This window comes from Vipera berus (genome assembly GCF_964194415.1).
Source record: "Vipera berus genome assembly, chromosome: 11".
In the NCBI taxonomy this organism is placed as follows: Eukaryota; Metazoa; Chordata; class Lepidosauria; order Squamata; family Viperidae; genus Vipera; species Vipera berus.
The window spans coordinates 15802829-15822751 of NC_138214.1; the positions used below are offsets into that span (position 1 = coordinate 15802829).

At 46.1% G+C, this 19923-nt stretch overlaps 1 protein-coding gene across 1 annotated transcript in view; it reads left to right on the forward strand.

Moving 5' to 3' along the window:
- The first annotated feature begins 7479 nt into the window (after positions 1 to 7479).
- MTMR8 (myotubularin related protein 8) overlaps positions 7480 to 19923 on the forward strand; it is a 51671-nt gene continuing 39227 nt past the window's right edge. The window contains exon 1 of the mRNA XM_081336692.1: positions 7480 to 7505. Coding sequence (XP_081192818.1) covers positions 7482 to 7505 — 24 coding nt within the window. The 5' untranslated portion in view covers positions 7480 to 7481. The remainder of the gene's footprint in view (positions 7506 to 19923) is intronic.

The following is a 19923-nucleotide window of genomic DNA, read 5'->3' on the forward strand; positions in this document are numbered from 1 at the left end:
AGTCGGATTCACCACTGTGCCATGCTGCAAAGTCTACACACCTGGAACATGCCCCTTTGGGGGAGGGTTGCCTTAAACAACGGTTTATTCCCTCCGCCCAGTACGCTCCCACAGAGAGGGTCTCCTCAGGGTGCCACCGGTCAAAGAATGCCGACTGGTGGCCCCCAGGGGGAGGGCGTTCTCTGTGGGCGCGCCGGATTTATGGAACCATCTTCCGGTCGAGCTCCGGATGGCGCCTGACCTCCGCTCCTTCCGGCGCGATCTCAAAACCTACCTTTTTGTACAAGCTGGCCTGGCCTGATGGGATGGGGTTGGGTTTTATAAATCTGTTTTAACTTTTTAATGTGTACTAACTTATTCATGGGCATTGTTGTTTAATCACTTTTAATTTTTGTATCTCGTTTTTTTAATATGTATTGCCCTGTTCACCGCCCTGAGTCCTTCGGGAGAAGGGCGGTATACAAATTAAATAAATAAATAAATAAATAAATAAATAAATAAATAAATAAATAAACAAACCACAAAGGGCTAGGTTTGCAGGCAAAGCGCTGACAGACCAAACCATCTTCTTGGGACTTCCAGCCAAGCCCTTCACGCAAAACAAACTTGTGGCCATATGACATTTGGGGATTTGGTGTGTGGGGGGGGGAAGGGTGTGGACTTGCTAGCCACCTGCAAGGTTGCAACTTTCTATGAGGCACTTTCTGCCAATGCTATCGCTTGTGTTTTGTTCAACAAACCGGGTTAAGGCCCTAATCCGGAAGAGCCTTGGTGGAGCAGTGGGCTAATGCCTCCTCAAGTAACACCAGCTGCCTGCAATTAGTGCAGGTTCGCGTCCCACCAGGCTCAAGGTTGACTCAGCCTTCCATCCTTCCCAGGTAGGTAAAATGAGGACCCAGATTGTTGGGGGCAATTAAGCTGACTTTGTAATAATGCCGCTTGGGGGGGGTGAAAGCCCTAATAAGCAGGCATATACATAGAATGAAGGCTATTGCTAAGCACATTGATTTGTGCTTTAAATTGTAAGCCGCCCTGAGTCTTCGGAGAAGGGCGGGATATAAATGGGATTAAAAAACCAAACAAACTTGGCTTCAGCCGGGAAAGGTGCAGGCAATCCGACGGAAACCAACCCTCCCCCCTCCCCCCCCCACCACCACCACCTCCAAGCCCGGCTCGCGGCCGACCGGCCCGCCAGAGGGGATAGATCAGCGTTTCCCAACCTTAGGAACTTGAAGATGCGTGGACTTCAACTCCCAGAATTCCCCAGCCAGCATAGCTGGCTGGGGAATTCTGGGAGTTGAAGTCCACGCATCTTCAAGTTCCTAAGGTTGGGAAACGCTGGGATAGATAGCTGGGGCTCTTACGCTTCCCGGGCTCGTCCTGAATCTGGGGCCGGGTGGTTTGGGTCTCCCGCGGGCCCCGCCGCCCCTGCAGCTGCGCTTCTCCGGCCGGGCAGCAGGCGAAGAGGCGGCAGGCGCTGCAACACAGCTGGGCGTCCGCGCCGTCGCGCAGCTGCGGGCACCGCAGGGCGCCTTCTGGGGCGCACAGCCCGGAGCCCGCGCCCGTCCAGGCGGCTCTGCCAGCCAGCAGCAGCAGCAGCAGCAGCAGCGGAGCGCCCAGCGCGGGGCCGGCCATGGCGCAGCCTCTCCAGCCGGGCAAGGGGAGCGGGTGGCCGTCGGGGGCAGCCTGGCCGAGCTCCCTCCTCGCCTCGCCCGGCCAAGGTCCGCCAACGCTGCGGCTCCGCGGAGGCGCCTCCTTTATAGCCCCGCGGGGCCGGCCCGCGTGGGCCCGATCCCCGTGCCGTCAAGGAAGAGCCCCGCGGCTTTCCGTGGCCCCGACGAGGGTCCCACCGGAAGGAAACCTCCCCTCCCGAAGCTGCTGGTCCCTTCTGGCCTGGCTCGGTTCCCCGGTTTGGATCTGGGGTGGAGAAGAGCGCAGCCGGATCCTTTCTCTTCACCCCATCTCTCTCCAAGAGGGAGTCGGGGTCTCTAGGCGTGATTGACCTTTCGGGGGGGGGGAGGGGGCGGTCATGCTGAGCTCCTGAGATTAGCTTAAACTTCAAGCTTGGCTTACAAAACCTGGCTTGATCCATTCCAGACTGTTGCACCGAGTCTTAGTAAGGTAAGGATGAGTCTATGAAACCCTTCCAGTCGGTGGTCGGGTGGATACTGTAGGGATTTCTTTCCTAGGGTTCCTGGGGATTCATCATTGCATGACTGTCTGTGTTGGTTTATTTGGGAGTCTTCTTTAGCCCCGTGGTGTTCGCTCCTCTGAATGTCCCTTAAAGAAAAAGAAGGGGAGCGTGGAATAGCTAAGGATCCCAAAGGTGCTTCCCCCCCCCCCCCCAGGCAACTGGACGGTCTTGTTTTTCTTTGAAGAGCTGAAGAAGCTTCTTGGATGAGAAGCGAAAGGTCTTCAAAGAAAACGTCCAGTTGGCTCCTGAAAAAAAGCACCTTTGGGACAACCATGACCTGGACGGCTGAGAACCTCCATAGACAATTGCTAAGGATTAATTTTTTTTAATTGCAGCAGTTTTTGCAAAATAGCACTGTTAATCATCTAGTGAAATGTATTTCCCCGAGTTCTTTATTTTATAAGAGCCTCTGCAATTTTATTATGGTTTCTATCCCATACAAGGCTGTTTTCTTTCCTTTGGGGTTGTTGGCATTTTGCCCTCCGATTCTTTTTTGTCTGAATCCTAATAATAATAATAATAATAATAATAATAATAATAATAATAATAATAATAATAATAATAATAATAATAATAAACCTTTATTGTCAAAGTACAACATGTGTACATTGAGATTAGCTGAGCCTCCCCCGTGCTCTCTCCCCCCAACACACAGTGACAACAAACCCTCCATCCCACCACACTATGTGAACCAACTACACCACACACCGGCCTCCCAAGTCAACTCTGCATAAGATTATGTCCCATTTAGAAGCCTAACAGCCCACGGATAAAAGCCATTTTTCAGCCTGTTGGTACGGCTGGCTATATTCTTATATCTCCTACCGGATGGTAGAAGAAATGGAGTCAATACAATTCTGTTGAGGTCTGCCTCCAAATATGTCCTGAAGGGCTACATTCGTACAACTAACTTGGCAAAAGGAGAATTGAGAGCTAGTGGTTTTCAGGAACACCCCCCCCCCAGTGGTCTTAGCAGGTTGTGTCAATCAAACCCATCATGTTAATCCCTCGTAAAAATATTTGTTTAGACTTAGCGTGCTATGCAAGCACCACCATTGTATATTGCTAATCAGTGAAATGCAAGTTGTGTGAAGGAGCCATCGAATTCCCCAGAACTTCTATCTTGGTCAAAACATCTTAAGAAAATGTTCGACACTTCAGTTGAAATTGATTGCAGCTCCAGTCCCCTTTTCAGCTTACCTGCTGCTATTCCTTAAAAATAATATTTCATTTTCACAGATAAGAGACAGCCCTCCAATACTATCAACACAGCCTAAGCTGGCCTGAGAGATAACTAATCCTCCCTGTTATTTTTTTAATGGCCACAATTTTGAACCCTTTGGGAAACCTCCACATACCGTTATTTCAGAAGTTGCATTAGACAGGGAAAGATTCTGTTAAAGTAACAGACTGAATTCCTACGTCCTACATCATAAATCATCATTTTATATAGTGATGATTTGCTACATCAACCACAGTGACTGGGCTTCATACATAATGTTATTTTACAAACTGCCCTTTTCTCCTTTTTTAAAAGAACTGTATTAAAGTTATAATATAAGATACAAATAAAATGAAGATGGGAGGAAAATAGGCAAAGGAAAAAACAGGCAACAGAAGTATAGTACAAGAGGGATGCAAAAAAGAGTCTATTTCCAAGGGTTTTTTTAGTGCAATAAAGTACAAACTTGTTATATTATTAATTTAAAAAATACTAGCCATTTCTGTAACAACAAATTATATTAACCAGCAAAACCCTGTTTTCAAAAGTTCATATTTGTTTCTGTCTTGAACACAAAAGTCCAGAAGCAATTTCCAGGCAGAAACAAAGCAAAACAAATATTCTTCTCCCTAACGAAAAGTCAATTTTGCCATCTCTGCTATCTCCATCACTTTTTCCATCCACCCTTCGTTTGTGGGAATTTCCATTCCTGTGTACGTAGAATTCTCACTACGGTAAATTTATACAATAAGAAAGTTCCAAATCTTTTTTCCACAAGCCATCTGTGGGTGCTCCATCACTGCAGGCTTTCAAGAAGAAATTGGGCAACTATTTGTCCAGAATGATACAGGATCTTCTGCCATGGGCAAAAGGTTGGACTAGACCTTCTAAGTCTCTGCCAACCCTATTACTCTTTGTTCTGTTAACCAAAACAAAACCCTGTAGCAAGCATCTGTGGGATGCCTCAATCTGAAGATTTTATTTGATTGATCGGGTTGATCCAGCCGAACAGATTCTACTTTGAGTGGTGGGAAATAGACAGCATCTCAATCAATTATTATTTTGATGGTGGATACTAGAGAAGTCCAGAATTGCAAGGCAAATATCAGAAGATGGCAGTGTAAGCTGCTTCCATGTTGCGGCCATGTAAATTAAATTGATGAACTGCGACAATACTCGGTGCTGAATTTAACTTAAAAGTCATCTTCAAGCCCTGCCTGCTTGCCTTTTTAATTTTAAATATTCCATTCCTCTTTGAACTGCCTTCTGTTGGAATGCAATATGTGTGTGGTTTCAATGTTTTAATTGCACACCACCCAGATAGGCTCGGTGAGTGACACAGGCTGTCTCCCAAGTTTGATATTTAAATTGGTAAATGAACATGAGGTCACAATGTGTGAACCAGCCAACAAAAGACACCTTTAGCATGGATTTTTTTGATTGTATGCAATCCCACATATGCAGCCCTTTAATAGCAAAAGATTTATTTATTTATTTATTTTATTTAATTAAATTTTTATACCACCCTTCTCCCGAAGGACTCAGGGCGGTGAACAGCGCATATAATAAAAATACAAAAGTACAAAAGTTAAAAAAGAATTAAATTATTGCCCAAGATAAAACAGTAAGAATATACAAATATTAAAACCCTAAGTTGACTCCCCATCAGGCCAGGCCAGCTTGTTCGAATAAATGGGTCTTTAACCCGCGCCGGAAGGAGCGGAGATCCGGTGCCATCCGGAGCTCAACCGGCAGTTGATTCCACAGAGCCGGGGCGCCCACAGAGAAGGCCCTCCCCCTGGGGGCCACCAGCCGGCATTCTCTGACCGGAGGCACCCTGAGGAGGCCCTCTCTGTGGGAACGCACGGGAACACAATAAATTACAGAATAAATAAATTGGCAGGGTAAGCTATTGTGTATTGTGAACAAACCCCACTCCCTTCTAGCGTTAATGATGTTACTTTAGTTCAGGAGTCTTCAAACTTGGCTCTTTTATGACTTGTGGACTTCAGCTCCCGGAATTCCTCAGCCAGGCACGCTGGCTGAGGAATTCTGGCAGTTGAAGTCCACGAGTCATAAAAGGGCCAAGTTTGAAGACCCCTGCTTTAGTTGGATAATGAAACGTCTAAGCTAGCTTAGAATGCAACAAGGACCCCATAGTTCAAATCTGACCTATATACGTTTTCTTATTTTGAGAATAAATGGCCAATTACTGAACCCCCATTCAACTCTAATAGAGAATCAGAGTTCACGGGTTGCATTCCTCACGTTGACTAGAAGCAAACTGAATACCGGGAGATTTCTGCAGCTTTTATTCCTAGTCTCTCTGAGAGCAGGCCACAGAATTCATTTTGAATGCGTGCCAGCGTGCCCACAGTAAAAGATGACCATAAAGGTTATCTTGTCTTATCTCCCTGTCCCCCCATCAATGCATTTCCATAGCGGAGGGGTCTCCGCTGAGTTGGGAGTGGGGGAACGAAGGGAGGCTCAGCCAATCTCAATGTATACATGGTTGTACTTTGACAATAAAGGTTCATTCATTCAAACATGGCAACTTTTAAGACTTGCGAACTTCAACTCCCAGAATTCCCCAGCCAGCTTCTGGACTTTTGTGTTCAAGACAGAAACAAATACGAACTTTTGAAAACAGGGTTTTGCTGGTTAATATAATTTGTTGTTACAGAAATGGCTAGTATTTTTTAAATTAATAACAAGTTTGTACTTTATTCCACTAAAAAAAAGCCTTGGAAGTAGACTCTTTTTTGCATTCCTCTTGTACTATACTTCTGTTGCCTGTTTTTTCCCTTGCCTATTTTCCTCCCATCTTCATTTTATTTGTATCTTATATTATAACTTTAATACAGTTCTTTTAAAAAAGGAGAAAAGGGCAGTTTGTAAAATAACATTATGTATGAAGCCCAGTCACTGTGGTTGATGTAGCAAATCATCACTATATAAAATGATGATTTATGATGTAAGGTAAAGGTAAAGGTTCCCCCGCACATGCGTGCTAGTCGTTTCCAACTCTAGGGGCCGGTGCTCATCTCCGTTTCAAAGCCAAAGAGCCAGCGCTTGTCCGAGGACGTCTCCGTGGTCATGTGGCCGGCATGACTAGACGCCAAAGGCACACGGAACGCTGTTACCTTCCCACCGTAGTGGTCCCTATTTTTCTACTTGCATTTTTACATGCTTTTGAACTGCTAGGTTGGCAGAAGCTGGGACGAGTAACAGGCGCTCACTCTGCTACGCGGCACTCGGGATTCGACCCGCCAAACTGCCGACCTTCTGATCGACAAATTCAGCGTCCTAACCCACTGAGCCACCGCGTCCCTTGATTTATGATGTAGGATGTAGGAATTCAGTCTGTTACTTTAACAGAATCTTTCCCTGTCTAATGCAACTTCTGAAATAACAGTATGTGGAGGTTTCCCAAAGGGTTCAAAATTGTGGCCATTAAAAAAATAACAGGGAGGATTAGTTATCTCTCAGGCCAGCTTAGGCTGTGTTGATAGTATTGGAGGGCTGTCTCTTATCTGTGAAAATGAAATATTATTTTTAAGGAATAGCAGCAGGTAAGCTGAAAAGAGAACTGGAGCTGCAATCAATTTCAACTGAAGTGTCGAACATTTTCTTAAGATGTTTTGACCAAGATAGAAGTTCTGGGGAATTCAATGGCTCCTTCACACAACTTGCATTTCACTGATTAGCAATATACAATGGTGGTGCTTGCATAGCACGCTAAGTCTAAACAAATATTTTTACGAGGGATTAACGTGATGGGTTTGATTGTTTCTGTTTGGGGAATTCTGGGAGTTGAAGCCCGCAAGTCTTAAAAGTTGCCATGTTTGGAGAGCTTTGCCATAGCGCGGATCGTGGAAGGGAGCGCAGTTCGCGGGTTCCCCCGGTAGGAGGCGGGCAAGAACTCCAAGTGCCGGGCCCCCGTTCCAGCGCTCCGCCGGGGAAGGGCAGCTGCCCTCACGCAAGATGGCGCCCGAAGCGCCGCCTCCACGGCGTCTCGCGAGGCTTCGCGGGATCCGGACGTGGAAGAGGCCGCCGGCTTCGGCAATGGAGTACATCACGACGCCCAAGGTGAGGCGGGAGGGGGGGGGACCTGCGCTCCGGTCTCTGGGCATGTGCAGAGCGCCCGTCCGCTGCCCCGCGCGCTCCCCAAGGGCTGCGTTCCCACGTGCTGAGCGGGGCCGGGCTCGCCCGAGGGGGAGGCGAGGGGCTGCGGAGCCCGAGGGAGGGCGGTTCCCACGTGGGACTGACCCGCGACACGCGTCGAGCTCGCCCGACGCGCGTCACGACCCCGACGAGGAAGGAGCGCGCGGGGTGGTGTGAATGCAGCGTGGCTGAGCAACGGGGTTGCCGACTGGCTTACTGATTAGATCAGTTTATGCAGCGTTGCCCTTCTTGCAGTGCTGAATCCGCAGGAGCCGCCTTGAGCTATTCATACAGATACTATGTGTGGATACGTTTATTTTTATTTATGGTACAAATCCATCCACATATATATATTTATGGGTGTGCGTGTGTGCATGTATGCATAAATGTGTCCGTATCTATGTGTATACATACGATTTGTTTTTTCATATACATAGTTATGCATAGGTATAAATAAATCTTGCATCTATATTGGTATATAGTTTACATTTATGATATTTTTTATAAAATGTGATTTATGTTTATATATACGGATACATATGATTATCCAATTATACATTTACAAGACATTTAAATGCATTCAAATGCATTTCGGATGGCCCAAAATCTCCAATCCTTCCGCCGCAGCCTCAAAACACTCCTTTTCCACCAGGCTGACCTGGACTGACAGGCATTTTAATTAATTATATTTACAATTTTTAATTTATTTTTAGTTTTTAATTTTAATTTATTGCACAGATGATTTTAATTTTATTTTTATCTTAATTTCTGTACTTATTATATGTTTTGTTGTTAGCCGCCCTGAGTCCTTCGAGAGATAGGGCGGGATATAAATCCCATCAATAAATAAATAAATAAATAAATTTATAGGAGATACAGCACTGTATATACTTGTGGAAAAGGATAAGAACAGAATAATAATTATAATAAGGTATTTTGTAATTTATTATTATTCAAGCCCACCAAAGTAAAAACAAGGGCCGGATTGTAGTGCTGGCCTGGCATCCGAGACCACCCCCATCCCCATATCCCAGGGCTGGAGCCGGCAGTGCCAGCACAGCAGAGAAGACCCATGTTGCTTCCAAAGGCAGGACCACCAGCTTGATTTGGATGGGGATGATGGGTACGCCAGTCCAGCATCTCCAGAGGGCACCCAGTTGGAGAAGGCCTCTGTTAATGTTGCTGTTTTCAGGGACAGTTGCTTCCAAGCTGGTGGGAGAAGGAAGGTGGGGTCCCTTTCCCAAGCCTCTGTTCTCACAACCCTCTGAAACATACACTCGTCTCAGTGTGTCTTGTGGACCCATGTGCTCTGGTGCCAGCCCTTTAATAGAACAAATTGGTTCTGCTCATTGGTGGTACGTGTGTGGTGCTAAAAGAGCCATCTGAAGCAGAATGGGGAGCTGGATTTTGGATCCTGGGATAAAGGATACATTTCACATCGCAGGACTAAGGGTCCTCTGAACATGCGTAGAAGACATTTTCTTTGGTTACATCTGGCTTTACTGCTGAAAAGAGGTGCCAAGGCAGACACGAGCATGGCTTCTCCACAATTGTGATTCCATTCTTTTTCTTCCCAAAATTCAAGATTGGGCTAGAGTAGAGTAGAGTAGAGTAGACCAGACCTTGGAGGTCTTCTAGTCCAGCCCCCTGCTCAAGCAGGAGTACTTATACCATCTCAGACAAGTGACTGTCCAGCCTCTTCTTACAAACCTCCAGTGATGGAGCGCCCACGATTTCTGGTGGCAAGCTGTTCCACTGGTTGATTGTCCTCACTGTCAGGAAGTTTCTCCTTAATTCCAGGTTGCTTCTCTCTTTGGTCAGTTTCCAACCATTGTATACAAGTACTTTCAACTTGTCTCCCATTTAAACTCAGAAATACTTAATTTCTTAGTTGTAGCTTTGGCTTTGTCTCCTGGCAACCTGTTGGCATCTACTCTTCCTCTTATGACTTTATTTTACAATCTTACTGTTTTTATTGTTACTGTATTTTATGCTGCGTTACATGTTCCGCTCTGCGGTTACAACAAATCATCTTAATAGGTAGTCCTTGACTTAACAGCCATCCGTTTAGCAATTGTTCAAAATTACAACAGCACTGGAAAACAAGTGACTGACAACCACACTTAACAATGGTCACAGCCTCTCCGTGGTCATGTGATCAAAATTTGGGCGCTAGGCAACCGGGATGTATTGATGATGATTGCTGGATCCTGAGAAGGTTCATTTGCAAGCTGCCTACCAGCAAAGTCAATGGGGGAAGAAGATGGATTTGCTTAACAACTGCTTGATTCACTTAACAACTGCAGTGATTTCTTTAACAATTACAGCTGCTGGAACTACAAATACTGGAATGGTTCAGAGGTCTCCTGCTTGATCAGGGGGTTGGACTAGAAGACCTCTAAGGTCCTATTTACTTTTTTATTATAAAGGTTTTTATTGAATTTTGTAAGCTTGGGGCAGGGGAAGGACCAGGGTAGGGATTAAGGTTCGGGGTGGGGTTAGGATAAGGATTGGGGTTGGGACGGGGTTGGGAACAACATTGGGGTTGCCCCCCAGTAACATTTTCAAGCTTTAGCAAACAGACTATTGTCCGGGTTCATATGTTCAGTTAATGCTAATTAATATAATAGTAAATAGCTGTAATGTATATGCTAAACGATAATCATAAATGGTATCAGTTGGTCAATACATATCATTCTCCTTACTAGTATATATTCAAAATAACATATCACATTCATTTCTCGCTAGTTCGTTTTCCTAACCATTGGTAAAATTTATCCCGTGTCTTAAAATAAATTGAATCCTCTTTCTCTTAGTTATTATGATTTACTTAACAGCTTCAGTGATTCTTTTAACATTTGTGGGGAAACCGGTTGTAAAGTTGGGCATGATTGGCTTGACAGCTGCCTTGTTTATCAATGGAAATTCAAATCACAGTTGTAGCTGTACTTGTCCCCATCTCCACCAACCTTTTGCTCTGCTCTGCACTGCACAAGTTGGAGCTTTTTGTATCTCTAGCTCCAGGGTGTGATTATTATTATTATTATTTTTCTCAATTCAAACAGCCGGGAAATAAGTACTAGAATGTATAGGATCCTTAGAAGGCTTTGGGAGCACGTGCAGAGTGCATCCTTTGGGGCTCTAATTAGAGCCACGGTATTAAAATTCCCTTGCAAACCTCTTTGTTTGCCTGCTATATTTGTCTCTCCGTGTTTTATTCTCTGAAAGGAAGATTATTTTTACCCATCCAGATTATTGCTTTGAGCAGCTGGCCATGTCAGTAGCCCAGTGAGTGTTTCCAGCAATAAAAATGTTCCCATTAAATGTGCTGCTGGGAAGCTGGACAACCCTTAGAAGAGGCTCTGCTGAAGTTTCCAAACTGCATAAAAGGGTCGGGAAGATAATTGGTTTATTTTATGAGGCCGCAAACTTGTTTTCAGGGATGTTTGGAAGCAGCAGGCCTTCCAAAGGATCCCAAAGCATGTAAAATTGCACATCCTATCTGTTTTAGATGGAGTTCATAATGAGAAGATTGCTTTCAAAATTGTTCCAGTGGCACTTCTCGGCTTGGGGTTGGGGGGCTTGGATTCTTCAGGTGCACTGAAAGTTCATGGTTTCAAGAAAACCATGAAATATAAAAAACAGAAATGCAAAGAAAAACGAAGATAGGGAAGGAGAAGCGAAAGAGGAAAACTAATTAAGGAGAGAAGCAGCCTAGAACTAAGGAGAAACTTCCTAACAGTGAGAACAATTAATTAGTGGAACCAATTGCTTCCAGAAGTTGTGGGCGCTCCATCACTGGAGGCTTTTAAGAAAAGACTGGACAGTCACTTGTCTGAGATGGCATAGGTCAGTGATGGCGAACCTTTTAGAGACCGAGTACCCAAACTGCAACCCAAAACCCACTTACGTATCATCCGGTGCTGGATGGGCGTGGCCCTTTGGGTGGGTGTGGCCAATTGGTGGGCATGGCCCATTGGGTGGGCGTGGTTGCAGTGGTAACGACAGACTGGGTGGGACTAAAAAGTTAAATCAATTCCAACTTTGCGAGAACTTTCCCCCCCCAAGAAGTTGAAATTGATTGATCGAACCTTTTTTTTTTTGCACATGGCAGCAGAGGCCTAAAGCGAAAAGATTTTATAAAACCCAGCTGAAAGGCCTGGGACTGGGGTGACGGCGCGCGTGCCCACAGAGAGGGCTCTGCATGCCACCTGTGGCATCCGTGCCATAGGTTCGCTACCACGGGTATAGGTTCTCCTGCTTGAGCGGGGGGCTGGACTAGAAGACCTCCAAGTTCCCTTCCAACTCTGTTATTCTGTATAGGGTAAAAAGGAAAACAAAAAAGCATTGACTTCCGATTCCTTTTGGCTCAGTAGAATAAGGTAATAACATACAACGTCAGCTTTTTACTTTTACGTAATATTTTATAACAACAAACCTATCTAATCAGCAAAACCCAAAATCAAGCGCAAAGTCCCAAAGCAGTTTCCAAGTAGAAACAACAACAATTGTATTCTTTTCTTTAATCAAAGCAGTCAATTTAGCCACCTCTGCTAACTCCCATCAATTCTGGAGCCATTTGTCCGTTGTGGAAATCAAAGTATCTTTCCAGCATTGAAAGCTTACCTACCCCAGACCCATTTCCTTCAATTATTGTTGTTGTTGTTGTTAGTTGCGAAGTTGTGTCCGACCCATGGCGACCCTATGGACAATGTTCCTCCAGGCCTTCCTGTCCTCTACCATCTTCTGGAGTCCATCTAAGCCAGGGGTGTCAAACTCAATTTCATTGAGGGCCACATCAGCATTGCGGTTGCCCTCAGGGGGCCGGGTGGGTATAGCCAGGGTGGGCGTGGCCTACTGGGTGGGCGTGGCTAGAGTGCGTATGGCCTACTGGGTGGGCGTGGCCAGCTCTGCATCGTTCGCATCAAGGGTGCCTATGGGGGCCTGGGCAGGAGTGGGACAGATCTGAGGGTCTTTGGCAGAAAGAGGGTCCCTGGGCCAGGGCCAAGGCAGTGGGTGCCGTTCCCTCACTGTTTCCAGGATGGCTTCGCGGGCCTCATGAAACCACTTCGCGGGCCGCATCCGGCCCCCGGGCCTTGGGTTTTACATGTCTGATCTAAGCTCACGCCTACTGCTTCAGTGACTCCATCCAGCCACCTCCTTCTCTGTCATCCCCTTCTTCTCTTGCCCTCCACCTTTCCCAGCATGAGGCTCTTCTCCAGTGAGTCCTTCCTTCTCATTAGGTGGCCAAAGTATTTGAGTTTCAGCTTCAGGATCTGGCCTTCTAAACAGCAGTCAGGGTTGATCTCCTCTAGGACTGACCGGTTTGATGGCCTTGCAGTCCAAGGGACTCGCAGGAGTCTTCTCCAGCACCATAGTTCAAAGGCCTCAATTCTTTGGCGCTCAGCCTTTCTTATGGTCCAACTTTCACTGCCATACATTGCAACTGGGAAGACCATAGCCTTGACTATACGCACTTTTGTTGACAGGGTGATGTCTCTGCTTTTTAGTGTGCTGTCTAGATTTGCCATGGCTTTCCTCCCCAGGAGCAAGCGTCTTTTAATTTCTTGACTACAGTCCCCATCTGCAGTGATCTTGGAGCCCAGGAAAATAAAATCTGTCACTACCTCCATTTCTTCCCCATCTATTTGCCAGGAATTGAGAGGGCCGGATGCCATGATCTTGGTTTTCTTAATGTTTAGTTTCAACCCAAGTTTTGCACTCTCCTTCTCAATTATTGCTCCCTCCCATTTCCCTAAAGTGAGAAAATGGAAAGAACACAGTATTTCTAACCCCATCCAATTTCTTTCCTGTTGGAAAAAAGGAAGTCGTAGGAAAGCCAGTAACTTATTTCCTTTTTTTTTTTTTTTGTAAGAACAGTGTCCGGAAATGTAGAGGTCTAAGTTTCTGTTGCCTCTCTCCTTACACGGAGATAAATCTTGTGACACTCCTGAAAAATGCCAAATGGGGAAGGAAGGGTGTGTGGGGGGGGAGAGATGGCTTGTAAATGACCTGGAATAGAGACAAATGCATATTTTAAATTTAGAGGCAGAAGACCTGTGTTGGGTTGCACAGCTGCCCTTTGTCTCTCAGCTAGTGCCTAGGTCTTTTTTCCCCTTGCACTGAAAAAAGTTACAGGGCAGTTCTTGCAAGTAAGATCCTGACACAGCTTGGTGGTTAGTTTTCAGCGATCCTGGCTAGTGGGAGATAACGATTGCCAGAAAGGGCTCCAAGAATCTGTAGGAGCTGTGATGTTGCATTGTAGTCAGATTTTGGTTCAAAGGTAACTAACTCATTACTTAACGGCAAAAATGTTGGACTGGTGGGACTTTTAAATCTCAATGGTTGCTTAAATCCCATTTCGTTGTGAGAGCTGGCTCTGCTGAGGCTAAATTGCTCAGTGCTGTAGTTTGGCCAGCTCTCCTCTTGAAAGAGGCAACGTTGAAAGTTTTTGCAGTTATGCTGAAGCTTTAGGGCAGAGGTGACCAACCTTCGGGGTACCAGGGACTGGTTACTTGGAGAGATGTTTTTCTCCGGACCGGAGAGTGTGTGGTTTTGTGTGCTGCCTGCATCCTATGGATGGGGCTTTGCTTGTTTGGGCCGACCGATTGCTGGCATGCCACGGCCCGGTACCGGTCCACGGACCGTGGGTTGGGGACTCCTGCTTTAGGGGCCTTTGGTGGCACTGAGAGTAATCAGAAGAAGGACCTTTGCTAAAATAAAATGAAATGTCCGAACAGGAATGATTGACTGGATTAGGATTGAGGGCTCCGTCTGGCTTAGACACCAAAGCTAGTTGCAAGTCCTCGATCTACAACCATAAAAGCCTGGAATTACCATCATAACTCATGGTGGTTATTCACCAGACCCAACTGTACAACAGTTTTTGTGATGGTCATTAAATGAACACCGTAGATATTAAGCAAACCCATTGTACTGTTATTCTGTGTTCCGCGATGGGGTGCTAAATGTGGAATGTGGGGTGAATCCAGTATATGGAATATCCGGTCCAAACAGCATCAAGTGCCTAATATGATAGAAGGTTTTACATCTCATAGAAAGAGTAAGAAATAATTGCACGAGAAATATTGGGTGATTGAAGTGTGATTCCAATGAATAATAATAATAATAATAATAATAATAATAATAATAATAATAATAATAATAATAATAATAATAATAATAATAATAATAATTTTATTTATATACCGCCCTTCTCCCGAAGGACTCAGGGCGGTGAACAGGGCAGATATATAAAAAAATACAAAAATACAAAAGTTAAAAGAAAATTAAACATATGCCCAACTAAAAACAGTAAATACATATGTTAAAAATGACCATAAAAACCCAACCCATCCCCCATCAGGCCAGGCCGGCTTGTTCAAATAAGTGAGTCTTCAGATCGCGACGGAAGGAGCGAAGATCGGGCGCCATCCGGAGCTCAACCGGCAACCGATTCCATAGCTCCGGGGCGCCCACAGAGAAGGACCTCCCCCTGGGGGCCACCAATCGACATTCTCTGATCGGTGGCACCCTGAGGAGGCCCTCTCTGTGGGAACGCACAGGGCGGAGGGAAGTTGATGCCGGCAGCAGGTGTTCCCTAAGGTACTCCGGACCCCTGCCATGTAGGGCCTTAAACACCATTACCAGTACCTTGAATCTCACCCGGAAGACAACTGGTAACCAATGCAGCTCACGGAGCAGAGGTGTAACATGGGAGTATCGGGAGACTCCCAAGACAACTCTCGCGGCTGCATTCTGTACCAGTTGGAGCCTCCGAGTGGTCCTCAAGGGCAGCCCCATGTAGAGAGCATTGCAGTAGTCCAGACGAGAGGTCACGAGTGCATGAGTGACCGTACATAAGGAGGCAACCTTGGCTCTTTTACATGAGGACAGGAGTAGGCAACCTTGGCTCTTTTATGACTTGTGGACTTCAACTCCCAGAATTCCTGAGCCAGCCATGCTGAGGGGAAAGGGAGAGGTTTCCAAGCTGAGCCATGTTGGCTCAGGAATTCTGAGAGTTGAAGTCCACGAGTCATAAAAGAGCCAAGGTTGCCTACCCCTGTATAGGAGATTATCCCACCGTGCTTTATCTATCATAGGAGCTGCTTTACCTGAGTTTTTATACAGGTGCTGCTCAACTTACGATCGTAACAAGAGCCTGCCCATTACGGTGGTAAGTTGTGCCAGTTGTAAAAAGGGACACCCACGTGAACAACCCTATTTTATGACCTTTTTTTTGCAGCGGTCGTTAAGTAAATATGATGGCCGTAAAGTGACCACCACGGTTGAATGACCGCCGTGGTCCTTAAGCAAACCAGTTGTTTGCTAGTGGGCCGCTTTTTGCCAAAAACAGGAAGCAAATTCAGGGTTTGGGCAAACCGTCCTAAAACAGGGTCTTGTGATTTTGGGACAGTGCAAATGGCCATAAAGGCAGGCCGGGTTGCCAAGTACCCGAAATGCAGTCACACGACCGCACAGGTGTGTGTGTGGGGGGGCTGCCCAGTCTTTGTCCTAAGTATCCCCCCTAGGTAGGTCTGTCAGAAATTTGAACAGTCTCTAAATGACCCAGTCATAAGTCAAGGGCCGCCTATAACCAGCAGTGGGATCCAACCGGTTCGCACCACTTCAGCAGAACCGGTAGCTCCTTTTTTGTTGCCCAGGCCCAGGACGGACGTCCGGAAGCGGCATCCACACAGAGAACCGGTTGTTTCCCCTATTTGAATCCTGCCACTGCCTATAATTGTGTTAGAACTTTGTACAGCAATTTCTGAAATATCGGGTGATAGCTTTCTTATTTCTCCATTTCCTTTCCGAAGTAAGTTTGGAGCATGCATGCAGTGGTCCAGGGCATGTCCATGCTTTTGTACAGGGTCCTCTGTTCCACCCGCCGTGACACGCTTAGCATCTAGGGTGAGTTTTTTTTTGTTGTTGTTCCTTGACTTCATCCTTACCTGGTCAAGGGTTGGGCTGCCCTGTCTATCCCAACAGCTTCCTTTTGTTTCTTATTTGGTCATGCTCACTCTCATGGTTCCGATGAATAAGACAAATCAAACAAAATGCAGGCATATTATTTATCTAAAAAGTCTGAGTAATGAAACGAAACATCAGCACTCATGGAGGGATGCCAGAATCTGAAATTTCCTCTCCCCCCAAACCCATCGTAACACACACATAATCCCTGCCCTTATCTACACGTCATAAATCACATTATCCAATTAGTTTCACATATGAGGTCTCTCCTCCCATTCCGTACTTGGGTTTCTTATCCTCTCAAAATAGTTGTTAGAAAATTCCCTCCCTACATGATTCAAAGTGAAGCAGTTCATACAAAAGGCTGTCTCTTATATTGTCAGCGCAAAAAACCTGTCAATGTTTGCAGCATTGACATCCGGCCCCCCTTACAAAAAGAACAGGTCCCGTAATGTGAACAAACACAAGTTAGGGGCTGACGCTTGGTTTGTTGGGGTGTTTCTCACAAAACTGTTTGATAAGCCTGTCAGCTTTTACATCGCTAGACTTCACCCAAATAGCTTCAGACCATGGGTATCCCTTCCATTGTACTAGGTACTACAATATTCCCTTAAAGATTCTAGAGTCAAGGATACGTTTCACTTCATAATGGGTCTGACCCGCTACTATGAGGGGTCCACGAACTCCCCCACTTGGAATGTTCTTTGGGGAGGCCTCTTTTTATCAGCTTGCAAACATTGACACTCACCTGTTGAATTCCCTGCTCCTCCAAGGAATGGTTAAAAGACCTAAGTGCAGGTAGCCCTTGACTTACAACAGCTCATTTAGTGACCGCTCAAAGTTAGAACAGCCCTGGAAAAAAGGGACTCTATGATTGTTTTCATACTTCGGCATCCCCACGGTCCCTGTGATCAAAATTCAGCTGCTCAGCAAAGTGACCCATGTTTATGACAGTTGCAGCGTTCCGGGGTCATGGGAATCCCCTTTTATGATCTTCTGACAAGCAAAGTCGGCGGGGTGGGGGGGAAGCCAGGTTAGCAACCCTGGAACTAACTTAAACAGCTGGAGTGATCCACTTAACAATTGCGATCAGAAAAGCCGTTAAGTGGGGCAAAATTCACTTGACAATTGTCTTGCTTAGCCACAGAAATTTTGGGCTCATTTTTGTGGTCGTAAGTTGAGGACTACCTTTATGTTTAGATGGCAGGAGAGAAGGTTGGAAGGAGATACGATGGTCTTCTTCAACTATCTGGAGGGCTGTGACGTTCAGACGCCCCAGAGAGTTAAGAGTCGGATGGAAGTTCCAAGGATGTAGATACAGATTTGACACGAGGGAGAACCTCTTGACAGAGCAAGAGCTGTCCATCAGTGGAATGGGTTACCATGGAGAGCAGAAGTCAACTTGGCAACTTTAAGACTTGTGGACTTCGGCGCCCGGAATTCCCCAGCCAACTCCCATTTTCGGAGTTGAAGTCCAGAAGTCTTAAACATCTATGGCAGGGGTAGGCAACCTCGGCTCTTTTATGACTCATGGACTTCAACTCCCAGAATTCCTGAGCCAGCTGGCTCAGGAATTCTGGGAGTTGAAGTCCATGAGTCATAAAAGAGCCGAGGTTGCCTACCCCTCGTCTATGAAGATGCAGGTCATGGCTGTCCCAAAGGTGCTTTTTCATGAGGCAGCTGGACTCTCTTGTTTTTCTTTGAAGACGTTTCGCTTCCAAGAAGCTTCTTCAGTCCAGAGGTCATGAAAAAGCACCATTGGGACACAAGTCTCAAAGTTTGGAGATCCCTGGTATAGAACAACAACCCATTGTTGTTTTTTTCCTTCACTGGAGAATTTTCCCCTTCACTGGAGATTGATTGAAGCTTCCGGGACGAGAAGCGAAATGTTTTCCAAGGAAAAAATCAACAACCCACAAGAAAGTCCAATTGCCTTCTGGAATAATGAAGACCTGGATGATTGGCAATCTCCATAGACCAGGTCCCTTAGACCAGGGGTCTCCAGCCCACCCACCCCCAGGCTGCAGCCACAAACCAGGCCACCCAAGCGACGGGTGAGTGCTCTCACGCATGCAGCTCGACTTGCGTTGGCAGAAACGGAGCTGCATGTGCTTGCCCGCTGTGTGGGCGGAACCATCCACCCTCTCTCTCCCCCCCCCCAATCGGTTTGCAAAGCCAGAAAGGTTGGGCACCCCTGCCTTAGACTTTAGGACTCTTGAATCTGTGCTCGTTGGTGCAGGGATGGGAATCCTGTCTCCCTCCAGATCTGGCTGGACGACAACTCCCAATCCCAACCCCTCTTGCCCCAGGTGGCTGAGTTGCTAAGACTTTGGTCTCATCATCTGGAGAACTTCCATTTCCTCGTAACTAGTTTGCTGGCTTCTCAAGCACCGTCAGCAAAAACCAGGTAGTACAGCGTGGATTATGAAGATGAGCACTGTAGACTAAGGAGGTAAGATATATTTGATTGGGTGCTTAGGGGCAGAAATTTATTTCCGGAGCCAAAAGTGACCTCCCTGTTGTCTCATAAGTACTCGTTCTGGATTTTATGCCTCCAGCTTCTCTGGTTGAAATCGTGTGAAGTGAGGCAAAACGAGGAGCCCTATAATTATTTTTTTCCCTTGACAGAAAGTCATTCTTCTTGCAAACCCCGCCATCATCTTGGCCCCTGATTCTCACCCCTGCAGGCAGAACTCCTTGTTCTCAAGTTGGCTGAATAGCTGAACCTCATGCCAAAAACCTGTAATGGGGGGTTGTTGTTGTTAGTTGCGAAGTCATGTCCGACGCATTGCGAGCCCATGGACAACGTTCCTCCAGGCCTTCCTGTCCTCTACCATCTTCTGGAGTCCATTTAAGCTCACGCCTACTGCTTCAGTGACTCCATCCAGCCACCTCATTCTCTGTCGTCCCCTTCTTCTCTTGCCCTCAACCTTTCCCACCATTAGGCTCTTCTCCAGTGAGTCCTTCCTTCTCATTAGGTGGCCAAAGTATTTGAGTCTCAACTTCAGGATCTGGCCTTCTAAAGAGCAGTCAGGGTGGATCTCCTCTAGGACTGACTGGTTTGATCACCTTGCAGTCCAAGGGACTCGCAATATATAACCCAATGTAAATAATAATAACAACAACAACAACAACAACAATAATAGAAACGTGTAACATGAAGCCTAATTCCCAATTATAAAAGGTTCCTTTCTTAAGTCGCCTAGAAATGATTTTTCTTTATGATGGGCAACCCAGTGTGCGAAGATTACAACTTTGACCTTGATTGGCATCCCATCGCAGCACGATGAGGCGCTGGGCTTAATTAGAAGAAGGATACCATTTTTTCCATCTCTTCAGTAATTACTCACTTCCTTGCTGGTGCAAAGAT